Source organism: Parasteatoda tepidariorum, chromosome 10, assembly GCF_982258835.1.
Source record: "Parasteatoda tepidariorum strain Cologne lab strain chromosome 10, Ptep-v5.0, whole genome shotgun sequence".
Lineage (NCBI taxonomy): Eukaryota > Metazoa > Arthropoda > Arachnida > Araneae > Theridiidae > Parasteatoda > Parasteatoda tepidariorum.
The window spans coordinates 43,787,437-43,801,746 of record NC_141764.1 but is presented as its reverse complement, the minus strand read 5'-3'; the positions used below and the strand labels follow the sequence as shown (position 1 = coordinate 43,801,746).

Sequence of the window (14,310 nt, the reverse complement as noted above, 5' to 3'; positions counted from 1 at the left end):
TTAGGGGCTCGTAGGTTTTTCTTCAGTAAAAATAGAATGACTAAATATTTCCTTAATATTGATGAAATTCATTAATAGTGATCTCTTGACTTTGACAAAATTTTTGCAGGAAGAAAAAAATAACTCCGAATTTACCTAGAAACAATTTTGTTAAAACGAAGGAAGTTGCGTGAAATTTTGAGCATTCATTTCTTACAGTGTAATTTTTTTTTTATACAATTGTGCATACATTTCATCAAAATGTTTTAAACTAGATAACAGGTGTAAAGTCCCTTAGTTAGCAAAGCAAAGACAAGTCCTTTAGTTAGCATAGATTATAAACAATTTTTCCCAAAGTGTTGAAATAAAAATAAATATACGAGTTTACGCTAAACTTAAATCATCCTAAAAATTTATTACCGAAACAGCAATGAAGCATATCTATATTTAATCAACCGAGTGAGGCTCAGCGAAAGAATAAAAACCACGGGTGGTGTATTTAGGCCATTAACAGTTCTTATCGACTCAGTGTTTTCGAATCAAGCCTTTCAGTATCTTTCCACCAATCAGGAAGAAGTTTCACGTGCGCCATCCCTCGGAGAATTGGGCGAAAGAACACAAAACTAACTCCACCTCACTTGAGCACGTGCTCTCGTCCTGTCGAGGAGGCTATAGTTCTCAAAAATAGCAGATTTTTATTGTTGTTTCAAGACAGTGGATTGTTTTGCTGCCGATACTAAAACATATTTCAATCAGAGGAGAAAAAAGTTTACCATTTTGTGGAAAGTTATTCAATTTGTGTGAAATATTCCATTGAGATGAATTTCATTTTGAAGGAAGTGTTACTAAACAAAAATAGATATGTTTCTAATGAATCTCACTGAATAAGTCTTGTGCTTTAAAACATCATGTTAGGCATCTTTTGGTGCATTATTAAAATGGTATAAATATTATTAAAGTTTCCAAAGAGTGAAAAATGGACCTTAGTGAAAGATAACTGTTTGGATATATATGGGATATATTTCATATACAGCTTTAAAATAAAAAGAAAGAAAAGTACCTTATAAAATTTTATTTCTTAGAAAATATTTTATTTCTGGAATCTGGAATTCAGAATCAATTTTAATTGGTGATTACGTATTTAGATAACAAAATTGATGTGAAGCTGGTCGATAATATAGATCAAATAGACTAATGCTCTAGATTAAATAAAAAAAAGTATATTACAATATATTTCTTGGGTAGTGTAATGCTTGAGATTGGCTAAATAAGGACATATGAATTATCAAGTAAAAAACATCTCTACTTTTGGATGACGGCCAATTTTATGTAGGTTTCTTGGAGCAGATTTAAGAGGATCAACAAGTGGTTTTTTGGCAACATTATCCGGCATAAAGAATGTATACTGGGAAATTGTGCAGGTTCCTTAATGCAGTAAACGTGCTGATTTTACTGGCAAGAATAGGTAAGTTACTTATCCAGTAAATGATAGCGCATATTATGTGTTGTTTAAATAGAGAAAATTTATCGCCATGGCTTTTTTTATATAAGAATGTTCTTAATTTACGAGCGTGAAGGTGGTTAAATTTCTTAAGTGTCTGACATTGCCAGTTTAATTTATCTCCAAATTTTAGGAGGCGAAAATAAAAAATAAATAAAAAAATGAACAAAAAGTCTTAACTCTAATTATATTTTCCACTGTATTTTAATTTTTCGAATGTTTCTACCTTTATTTTATTTTACAATAAATGTTTTATGCACCTATAAACTTAATACATACTTTTAAATAATTTATTTTTGCTATACACTTATTATTGCATATTTATTACATATATTATTTGTAATTGTTATGCTCATACGATATTTCTAAAAGTTTATTTTATTCCTATTCTTTTAGTATGTTTTTTTGTTAGAGTTGAAAGTTTTTCTGAAACTCTTCAATATGCTTTTGTTTACATTATTTATTTTACATTACATTATTTATGTTTTCGAATTCTGTAATTTTTATGTTTAATTTTGAATAAAATTTTATTTTTTCTCTTCTCCTGAAAGCCATTTTGAGTATTTATTTTCTTTTTATTAAACACAGAATTATGTTAGAATAACTACTGTGTCAAATTACCCATCGGTAATTACAACTAACAAAGCATAAATGTAAAATGTAAAAGGGTATCCCAAAGATTTATATTAAGAGATCCATCTGTGTTGTTATGAAAAAAATTCCTATCAGTCTGTATTCGACGGAGGAAATAGAAGAATTTTAATAAACCCTTTTAGTTGACTAACAACAAAGATTTATTCGATTAAACTTTTAGAAAAGGGGGTTATTTGACAAAAGGAAATACCCCAAACTAAGGATTACTTGAAAAAATTGCCCCACTATAATAAGTTTTTCTTCTGTGATGTTTATTTTGCACATTAAAACTACTTAAGAATGTATATAAGTTATATTTTAATTATTCTAAGAAATAGACAAAGCACTATAGTTATTTTTCATTTGGATCAGGAAATTGTACAAGAGTGTATAAAAATGTCTTTTTTTAATTTAAAAAAAATATGTTTAGAGAAATTTTAGCATTTTAAAAGAAATTAGATATACTAAAATGAACAAAATTGTAATATTATTTTTACGAGTAAAATCGCGTTTTCTTTTAATTTAAAATGCATTTATATTTATCTTTAAACGTAATTTGCAGTTTATTGATTAACAGGATTCTCTTATTGCAGTTTAGTAAGTTTGTGTTAGGATTGTGTGATTTATTTGATGAAGAAAAATTCATGTTTCACTTTATTAAAGTAAAATGTTAAAAATATAAAATGGTTCTGTCATGCCGCATTTGGCATTGCATATTTCGTAACTTTTAAAATTTCTTTCTTTACTTAAACTTATTTTATTAATCGAATTATATTTAAAATAAATCAATGAGTTAATCTTTTAAAGCGAATATAAAATTAATTTATTCTTTACTTATCACTCAATGTAACGGATACATTTTCAATTCTAATATAGACTCATTAATTCACTGCCGCGACTAATCGAAAACAAAAATCTATTTATAACTTTTTAATTCTTAAATTTCTTACCGCAAATATATTTCAGTTACATGGTTGTAATAATTCTCACAGTTTTGTTGGCGACTCGTGATCGCCAAGGTATTTTTAAACCCAATATTGATTATGAGAGGCTGGCTTTTTTTTGGCTATGTTATATTTTGATAAATCGCCAATTTTGGATCTCCTATCCATGATTCTCTCCCAATTTGGAGAAATGTTATCTTTATTTGGAGAAATGTTATCATGGGATTTATTTTTATCATTTGTGTTTTATATATGGTCATTTTAAAATATCAAATGCTTTATTAATAAATCATATTTTACTTAAACGATTTTTATTAGCATCCTGGAGATTATAATTTTACTACATCCATAATTAAGATGTGTTGGTAAAGGCCAAGAAAATCTATGATGAGACTTTTAATACCACTATAAGTTAATAATGGCGATCACCATCGTCATAGGTTCATTTTAACTTTTCAGTGTGAACAGGGGGTTAGAATTAAAGCGTGCCAGAATTTGAATTTTTCCCCTTCATTGATAAAAAAATAAGCATCGTCAACGCTACTAGAATATGATATAAGTCACCGTATATGCCACCACAGTCTATGGGATTATCAAAAAGCTGAGAAGAAGTGCTTTGGTAAAATTAACAATAAAATATGGTTTTATAATATGTGATAAAATTTGGTAACTGAGGTAAAACTTTGTAGTTCCACCATGATACCTGTTAGTATGGGATAATAGCTTTTTATTAATTGAAATTTAGTTTTCAGTTTCGTATTTTTTATTTAAAGTGTAGTAATAGGAACTATAGTTTTAAAAACTGGAATTTTCAGTAAGCATCTTTATATAAAAGAATTTACCAAATGAATGGTTTAAATACCTATAATATATGGTTCAAATACCTATTTTGGTTCTTAGCAACAGAATTATGCTTGTTTGTAGTTCTTTTTAATAGAAATGTCATCTCCACACAATACAGTAGTTCTACTAGAATTTTTATCTCCGTGTAGAAGAATAAAGGTTATAAACTTGAAGAGTAAAATTCGCAGCAACCTTTGAAAAGATATTTTTAAAACTTTTCCTCAAAACTATCTACTAAACTATAACTAAAACTATTTTTCGTATTCTGATAGCTCTGACCATATTTTTTCAATGCAATAGTTATACAATGTAGAATATAAAAGTGTTTTTTATTTATGAGTTTCTAAATTTTATTTGAAAATAAACTACTGTAATGAATTTGAAATAAATGTTTTCTTGAACGCAAAATTTAAAATCATTTCTTTAAACAGAAATACTTTAAAAAAATATTTTCCCTCTAAAACTAATCTTTGAAATAAGTACTCGCGTTTAATTCTATTTGAGTATAGCCTTTGATATGACATTCTCATCGCAATGCAGATTTGTAAGGCTGTTAGAAGTATGCCTGTTTTCGTTGGGCCCATTTTCTTTTGAAACTGGAAACCATCGCTTATATTAAACATGAATAACAGAAAAAAGGCAACTATATGGCAGATCAAAATGGAAAATTGAAATCCACTACGTTAGGTTTCAAATATATAAATAGGATTTTGCTCAAGAAGGAATTTCAGAAAATATCTTATATGTTTGACTTGTCTTTTTTTTGAAGAATTGAATAAACATCTTATAAGTCAACAATATTAAATATTGTTCCTAAATATTTATTCAGTTTTAATACAAATGTTTTTTTAAATAGTTAATGGAATGAATCAATAATTTAGAATTAGTAAAAATTTTTTTTAACAGTATATATATAATTTCTTTCGATTTTCATCATATCTATAATTTTCGCTATCATAAAAAACGCTATTCTTATAATAGGAAGATATCTCTTTTTTCCGAATTTATTTCTTATTTGCTCTGATTTCAGGAAAAAAGAAAAAGCAATTAGAGCTCAAGTAAGCATATTAAGTTTAGTTGAAATTAGAAAAAGAATTTTAAGTAGCCAAATTCCCTTTTTTAGTTTTTCTGGATAATTTTATTAGCTTTGAAAATTTTTTGAAGGTATATTTTAAAAGATACATTTATATTTTATCAAGATCTTTTTTCTTGACATATTTCTTTTTCCACCATTTGCAGAGACATAACGATTAAAATGTCTGAATATAAATCTAATATATCCACTTTTAAGACTGGAAAGAACTTGCCAATTTATTGAAATTTAAATCAGTTTATAAGTAATTAATTGTTATAGATGATAATACTGCCGTAGGTAATGAATTTAAAAAAAAATTGAAATGAAGTTGTAGCATCGGAAGATATATCAGATTGCCAGAAGAACTATACTACTTAACTCATTAGAAATGCCGGAACTAAAGACATGAAGAGAAATTAAGGAATTAATTTTCTTTTGGAGTAAATACGTAATATTTATAGTTTAACGTTTCAAAACAGTTACTATTATGATTAAAATGTGTTTTATTAACCCCATTTCTGTAAATTTTTATTTTTTTAAATCATAAAATTTAATTTCTTTTCCTTTTTTAAATGTGCAGATAAACTCTAAACATATTATATAATTTTAGTTTTAACAAACTTTCGAAGAAATTTTACTATAAATAACTTATAATTGATAATATTTTATTGTTTCCAATACGAGTACATATTATTGTCTAAAGAAAACTTTTATTTTGCAATTTACGTAATGAGCACAATCCGAATCTATAATAGAGTCAATCTCGCTACAGAATCTCTAAATCTCATTGATTTTCTGATCTGGAATTACTCAGTTCCCGTTACAATTTAAAGTTACGAATTACAGTGAATAGTTAAATTGTGTGACCTAGTCAAATTGACGAATGTATCGAAGAATTGGAGGATCATATGTCATTATAGGTAATTTGAAGTCAGGTCTTGTGATTATTGTTTAACGATTTGAAAAAGAATAAAATATTCCTAAATGTTCAAATCTAAAAAAAATAGTCATAATTTTTAATAATAATAATCATAATATTATAAGCAATTTATATATTAGCGAAATGATAAGGAATTAATTATTTTTATGTTTTATATATTTTATGAGCAGTATCTTATAAAGTTTAAAAAATATTAAAAACTCATACTTATGATTTTAAGAATGTCTACAAGTATTTTTAGGAGCTCATATGATACACGTTCATCAATATACAATACAATTTATATTATTATTTGGTCTAAATTACTAAATCAAATTACAGTTTAATTACAGTACAATTATACTGACGATACTTGAAGTTTTAATAGAAATTATAAGTTTTTTTAAATGCAATTTAGCCAAAGTACATAAAACAAAACATAACATTTGAATTTGAATTTTTTAATTAAGTAAAATTTCACGTTCAGCAATTACAAGGTCACTAAGGTAATATGTTAAAGTATAAGCTTGTAAAATAATCTAGGCTTGAAAGCAAATATAAGCTTGTAAAGTAATAAGTAAAGTATAAGCTTGGATAAGTAGAAAATCGCAGGCATATTTCTGTTAGAAGCAAATAATTTTCCAGCGAAACCAGCGAATAATTTTCGATAAATTTGTATTAACATGACATATCAAGAAAACAGTTATTTGATGATTATTAGCCAGGACAATACGAAAATAATTCAAAGAAAGCAGGAATTTGTTTTAAAAACTGTGTTTCTGGACTAATACACAAAGGAAAAAATTCTGGTTAAATTGCTGTATTGAATGGTAATGCTATTTCTGGTAAGAAACCATAATTCTGGTTAATAAAAATAACATATAGGATATTTAAACCAATAATTTGGTATTTTTTCCGACCTTAAGATAACAGTTAAACAGAAGTTCTGGTTCCCAAAACAATAGTCCTTATTACAACACATTTGGTAAAAAAGCAGAACTGAAAAATAACTTTTATTTAATAAATGGTTCTTATGGCATGTTCTTAAATACCACGATATAGTTATCAAATTTTACCAGATTTACCAAATTTCATCACATATTTTAAAACTATATTTTATTTCTTATTTTACCGAAATCATTACTAAAGTGCTTCGTTAAACGTTACCGAGTTTTTTAGTGTTTCCATAAAGCAGTGTTTCCCAAACGTATGACTTTTGTGTACCCTTTCTAAATTTTTCGTAATGCTGTGTACCATTAATACAAAATGAATGTATTTTTAATGGAAAAAAATTACCCAAAAGTTAAAAATCACAACTGGCTGTTGATACCCCTAATTATTAACTGTTAACTCTGCAAAAAATAGCCTATAGAAGAATACGTAATCTTAAAATTTTCATGGCTAGCTTTGTTTTTAAATAAATTTTTGTGAAATTTTCGTTTGTTGCAAGATATTTTGCATAACAACGCGTACCCCAGCTAAACTGTTCCCGTACCCTTGGGGGTACGCGTACCACACTTTGGGAAACACTGCCATAATGCAATGAAAAATCTATTATGTTTTAACCATACTTCTTTTCGATTTGTATATATTTCTCTCACGAAGTGAGCTATAGCTGCCCCCCTTTTGATTTTATTGCAGGTGTCTAAAGAGAGTGAGTCCTAATTATTATTATTTAGCCAAGCGAGGCATTTTTCCTAATGTATCTCTTTACGCTGAATAGATTGGCACTAAAATTACGTATACAAGAATAATAGTCTACTCTCTTAAAATGAAAGAGTTATTTCCCCTACTCAAAAAAGAGTTAAATTTTTTTAACTCAACTTGAGTGAAATACTAAAAAATCACTCAAGTTTGAGTAAACGATTTGAGCGAAATTCTTGCTTTGCGTTTACTCAAACTTGAGTGGTATTTATTAAGCAATATTTGAGTGCTTTTATCTCAAACTTGAGTGATTTATTTATTATTTAATTGTGAGCGAGCTATAAGCTGGAATTTCTATCGCTTTATTTTAAAAAGCAAACGATAATAAATCTAAATAAAATTGTTATGTTTTGTGATCTAAATAGATTATGTCTTAGTTTTTATTTTACGTTTAATTTTTTTTCTTCTGGAGAATATGTCATTTAATATTTTGAATTAAGAAGAATTAAAACAACTTTTAGTTCATAGCGGTATTTCTGAAGAAGACGCTATTTTACTTTTTAGTAAGTAGATATACCTTATTGCTTTAATTTTGAAAATACTTTTATTTTGAATGTGTTATATACACATTCCATTTAAATTAACTGTTTTTCAGCGTTTTTTAATAAAATACTATTCATTTAAATTATTTGTCAAAATTTTTTTTTTAAAATTGAAAGAGTTAAATGTGGATGATTATGGAATATTAAAAAAATCGGATTCCATGCTAGAATCTTTGACAAAGCATGTGGGAATATATTATATCTGATAAGAGTTCTAGAATTTTTTCATATTTCATATTAAAGTTTCAACATTTTGTTTTAATATAATAAATTTATATCCATGTTTTAGTTTTTTTTATGTATAATTTTGGTGCAAAACGTTTCTGGATAATTATTTTCATATCATTCTATACTTCGTTTATAAAAGTTATTTACGAAATTATTGTTCATACAGACTATAACTGCTGTTACTTAAATTGCTTTCTATTAATAAAGTTGACTGTCTTTAATTTATGAAAGTTCACCTTTCCAATTCATTCAAATCAGAATCTTCTGATGTTCAATGCATTTTATTATAAATATATCATTCAAAGAAAAAGTGTAAAATATTATATTTGAAAAAAAAAAATGCAGCATTTTGAATTTTTCTGTTTTTATCCTGTTTTTAGCTTTTATTTAATTGGAATTCAGAATTAATACTATCTTCGTATTTCATAAAGTATTTATCACATTATACAAACTATTTTTCCTTTGTTGTTAGCATAAAAGTTCTTACCACTTTTCTTCAAGTTCAATTTTCGAGGCAAAATTGAAAATGCAGAATTAATATTTAATTAAGAGTACAATGCTAGTTAAAGTATTTGAAAATGCAAATAAAATAAAATTTTTCAGTAGTTATAGATTAATAGTAAAAAAATAGGAGCAGAATTAAAAATATCATTTATTATGAGATATAGTTCAATTTGAATTTATATACCTACATCCCAGATGAAAATAAAACTGTAGTTTTTCTACAGAACTGAAGTAATTTCGTAGTTTTTCTAGAGTTAACTGCAAATTTTTTGTAGTGCAATCTTAACTGTAAAAACACTGCAGTTATTTTGCAGCTATTGCGAAGTAATTTCTCAGTAATTTATTTCGAAAAAACTTTTAGCTATTGTCTACAAAATTACTGTAGTTTAAGTGAGGTCACTTTAAAATCATAAATTTAGAAAAAACTGAAATTTTAAATCCGTGGTCATTCTGCAGTAAATTTGAAGTAATTATGCAGCCATTGTTTCAGAAGTATGCTTTCTGATGAATCTGCAGAAAAACTGCAGTTACTTTGCATTGTTGCAAAATTGAAAGAGTTTGATGTCTTCAATCTTGTTTTCCTGGCTGGTATATTAATTTTTTATAATGTTTTTTTTTTTTTTGATTATATATTAATTTCTTACAATTAGGTAAAAATTCTAAACATATATATTGATAACGGAAATAACTTACACTATCTATATTCACAGTAGTTAAAATTCGTAAAATACATACTTGATTTATTTGATGTAATTATTTATAATTCAGAAGCGATACAATTTAATTAGTTTTAAATATACCTAAAATTAGGTATTTAAATATTTCTGTATTTTAATAATTTTATTAAAAATGTCGTTTTAATTAATTTTTATTATTTATTTCTTTTTGACTTAAGAAAACTATGTTTGAGCAAAGTTTATGGTAAAAACAATATTAAAGTAAAGTCAAGTAGTTTATGTTAATTAGTTATTTCTTTTATTCGAATTCATACTAAGCAAGGATTATTGCAGAACAAAAATTATACTTATTTTTTTCTAATCGAAACAAATATATAGTTTGGATTTTAAACAAATTTATATAAAAAGAGTTTGCAAAATTGAGTTTGAAAAAGGGTGTTTAATCCAGATTTTTTAGCTTCAAACGTCTTCTTCAAGAATTAATTAATTTCACTTAGTTTCAGAAATTTGCCTTAAAAAAATTTAGGCAATTTAAAACAATATTCCCTGGGGACCCCATCAAGGGGGAAGGTGGGCTCACGATGAGCCCACTTAAAGCTTGGGAGGGGATTTTTACACTAAATAAAACGAATAGTTTGGGGGGGGGGAATTTAGACGAGAGAATTTTTTTTAAGTACATAAATAAAAGAAGCAACATAGCACTATTTCGAACAAGTTAACATGGAAGGGGGGAGTTAGCAAATATTTTTGGGGGGGGGGGTGAATGCGCCGAAGTGCTTGGGAGGAGTGGGGGCCACTGAATAAACTTTTTTTTATTGCTTGAAAATAAAGCTTTATAAATTAAACGAATAAATTTGTTCGAAAAAAAAAATAACTCATAGTATTTTCAATTGAACCTAAATGAGCATAATATTTATAAAACTGCTTACTTTAAAAATTCGTTTAGAGCTCCTTACTTTTAAAAATTAAACTCAAAAGAAAAATGACGAAACTTAAGGGAAAGAAAAAAAACTCAAATCTTCAGTGATTAGGAATTTTTCATAAAAAAAAAACTCTTAAGTAATAATGCATTTAATTGCTGTTTTACCGTATACAATCAAAACAATTGGATAACCATAAAATGCTGCTATTCAAACTGTTAACTCTGAAAAATTTTTTTTAACTGTATTTTCACCTTATTTGATTTAACAAATGAAAACTTTATCCTCGCCAACAAGACCCAGCTTATGAAAGTAATTAGTTCTTCGTAGCCGTCTTGACACAGGACTGTAGCCGAGATGGTTAATCGGTCAATCTCACGACAGACGGGAAGCGAGTTCGCATCTCTAGGATACACAGAGTCGATATGCTCACAGCGAAAACTTTCACAAGTACGATAAAATCTAATTCGATATTCAAGTTCAACAATCGTTAAGATAAAAAGAAAATTCCTATAAAAGGCTTCCATTCAAAAGGAATTTTTTTAAACAAGAACTATAGTATTTTCTATCGCTTACGATAGATGGCACCACTAAATACAAGTATTTTGTATATTAACAATAAAAATTTTGACTGCAATTTACAAACTGAAATACTGAAAATCGCTCAAATACGAGTTAAAATCACTCAAGTTTGAGTGAAAACGATCCACTCAGGTAATACTGAATGTCACTTAAACTCGAGTGAAAATAACTCAAGTTTGAGGGAAATTTTTTTCACTCAAATTGAGTTATTTCCATATAACTCTATCACTTGATTGATTTTAACTCAAGATGAGAAGGCCGGTTTTTTCTAGATGAAAGAGTTAAATAGCACTCAAGTTGAGTTATTTTCACTCGTTCTTTTTAAGAGAGTAGAAGTTATAATAGTCTAATTTTAATTCTTAAATGAAGAATTATAGTTCAATTTTTCTATCTAAGCAAGTTAAGTATCATTTCCCTATGAATCATTATTTTTGTGTGAAGTAGAATTGGAATAAAAGCAAATATATAAAACTATTAGTTTAGAATTCATGCTATTAGTATGAATTTATGTAAGTATGGATTTATGTATGTGTTTAATGAATTAATGTATGATTAGTTTTGGGTATGAAGAATATGATTTTAACTTAGATATGTTTAAAGACAATTACCTTGTGATATAAATAATATTTGCTTTATCGACTTGAATTTAATGTTGATAAATTATTGTCTTGTTAAATGGGAAATGGTTGACAGTGATTTTCATGTTCAGATGCTTACGTAAGACATGCAACTGTGTATATGTCGTATAATTAGGAAATTTAGTGTGGTTGAAGTTGCATGGTATAATTGAAGATTATGATGAAATCGGGATCATGATCATAATGAAATTTTATTCATTAACAGTAGTAGAGCTTGAGATACAAAATTGAAGAATATTTTATGCAAAAGACTTTTTGAGTGAAATAATAAATTTTTGTTCAATAATATCAGTAAGGGCAGGTCATAGGAGATAAATCCCCTTGACCAGCGTAATCGAAAGTCAAATTAATAAGTGATTGAATTGTTCCTAGTTTGAAGCATGGGAAAAGATTCATGATTGGTGATTCATCGAAAGATACCATGACCAGAAACAAAGCCAATCCCCCGTAATCAATATTAAATTTGAAAATAATTTGGTGACAGCGAATCGCCAAAAAGACTCTGAGATTTAGTATAACCATGTAACTGAAAAATTTTTGTAATAGGAAATAAAGAATAGAGTTATAAATAGATTTTTATTTTCAACTTAGACTCGACAGTAAATTAATGAGTCTTACATTAGAATTAAAATAAAACGTTAGCCATTGATTGTTAAAAATATAATAAAATATTTTATATTCGCTTTTTGCAAAATGTGTTAAAAATTAAATAATTGGTATAATTTATTTAAAATTCTGTTAAGAATGATTAAAACGAATATAAGTTTAAGGAAATAAAGACATTTTAAAAACTGAGAGATATGCAATATCTATTGGGGTATCACGTAACTATAGGCACAAAATTGATTTTGAAAGTATAATTTTGACCGACTTGGATTCAATCGAATAATGCAGAGGAAACGTCAAATTTGTTACGTTGATAAGATTTCAGACAGGTAAATTTGGTTTGATTCCATTTGAATCAGAGAAAAACAGGCACAAAAAGAATAAACCAACTTGTTTAGCTTTAAAGTTGGAGTTAAATGACTCTCCCGAGCCCTCTTCACCACAATAAATTAAAAAAGATTTTTATTATTCTTCAGATACCTAAATTAGGTCTTAATCCCAACTTCTTAGTTAATTTCCGGCATTTCCTTCATTTTTTTAACTATTTGGCAAGACAGGTTGCATGTGTTTTATCAGCATTTGCAATCGAAGATAAAAAGAAGTGTCAAGTATAAAAGTTAATTTTAGTAAAATTTAAACAGAATAGCTGTGTTTAGCATCAAAACGTATCCCTGACGCCAAAAGAAAACATGAAAAAGTGAAAAACGTAATAACAGACTTTTGAAATAATATAGATATTTCATTCATTTGAATTCAGTACACAAGAAGGTTTTCGATCCTTGAACCTAGCTTGAAATGATTCCATCTCAACTATTCAGAAACTGATTAATAAATCAGTTAGCTCATTTTCTCACATTTAAATTTGTTAAATGTTTTTATTTATTCCCTTATTTGTAAATATATATTGGTTATTAAGATTAAATATAAATTGGATTTAATTATTTTTTTCATTTAAAAAGGGCTTTTAATTGATCTTCTTTTTTACTGAATTCCATGTTCACTTCAATTTTAATTTTTCATTAAATAATTAATTCCAATATATATATATATATATATATATATATATATATATATATATATATATATATATATATATATATATATATATATATATATATATATATATATATATATATATATATATATATATATATATATATATATATATATATATATATATATATATATATATATATATATATATATATATATATATATATATATATGTGTGTGTGTGTGTGCGTGATCGACCATATATTACATATTATTTCATATTCATTATTTCATAACCATATATTATTTCAAATAAAAATATGTTTAAATAAAAAATAAAGAAACTAACAATATTCGTTGAATTAGTTATAAAAGTTTCCAAAGTTTTAAAAATATATCATCTACAGGTATAGTAAAAAACAATCAATATTTTAGTCAAAATGATCCTAATGATTATACATTTCTAAACGAGAATATTTTTTCCCAAATGCATTAAATGTACATTGTAAAAATGTTCGAAATAGTGTATAGTACAAAACTAATGGGAAAAGGCTCATCAGGAAGCAACACATTACATTATGAAGAAAACTAAAGAAAAAGATAAAAATTCCGAATAAGGAGTTTGAGAAACACATCTTCGGAACATCTGGAATGTTCTTTTAACGAGAAGAAAAAAAATCTTATTCTTCACCTTCTATTTCTTTTTACCATCTTGAATGGTTTTTTAGGCCATTTTTTCTCTATCGAAGATCCATTAGCGTTCGAGAACTTTTTTTTACTTCTGCTGCATGCACCTTTTTTAAGCTTAACGTTTGACACTTTTTTAGGACAAGGAGAGGAAAAATTCGCATTTTAGAGTGGTCGTTTAATTTCCCCAGTCGATGAAATTCGTCCCTCCTCTTATATTATATACTTCTGGAAACAGAAGTCTTTTATGAATGCATAAAATACTATAAAACGCAACCTTAAGGTCCCTTAAGTAATCATTTTTTTTTCTTGACTAGAAGAAAATATCTTAATGT

At 26.6% G+C, this 14,310-nt stretch overlaps 1 protein-coding gene across 4 annotated transcripts in view; it reads left to right on the top strand.

Moving 5' to 3' along the window:
• The first annotated feature begins 592 nt into the window (after positions 1-592).
• The window catches only part of LOC107455980 (cell adhesion molecule Dscam1), a 456,371-nt gene continuing 442,653 nt past the window's right edge, over positions 593-14,310 (top strand). For all 4 annotated transcript variants that reach the window (XR_015429973.1, XR_015429972.1, XM_087154010.1 and 1 more), the window contains exon 1: positions 593-1,444. Coding sequence is in view for 2 of the 4 variants with exons in the window: in XM_087154010.1 (XP_087010136.1) it covers positions 1,378-1,444 (67 nt within the window). In the remaining 2 variants the exon portion in view is untranslated. The remainder of the gene's footprint in view (positions 1,445-14,310) is intronic.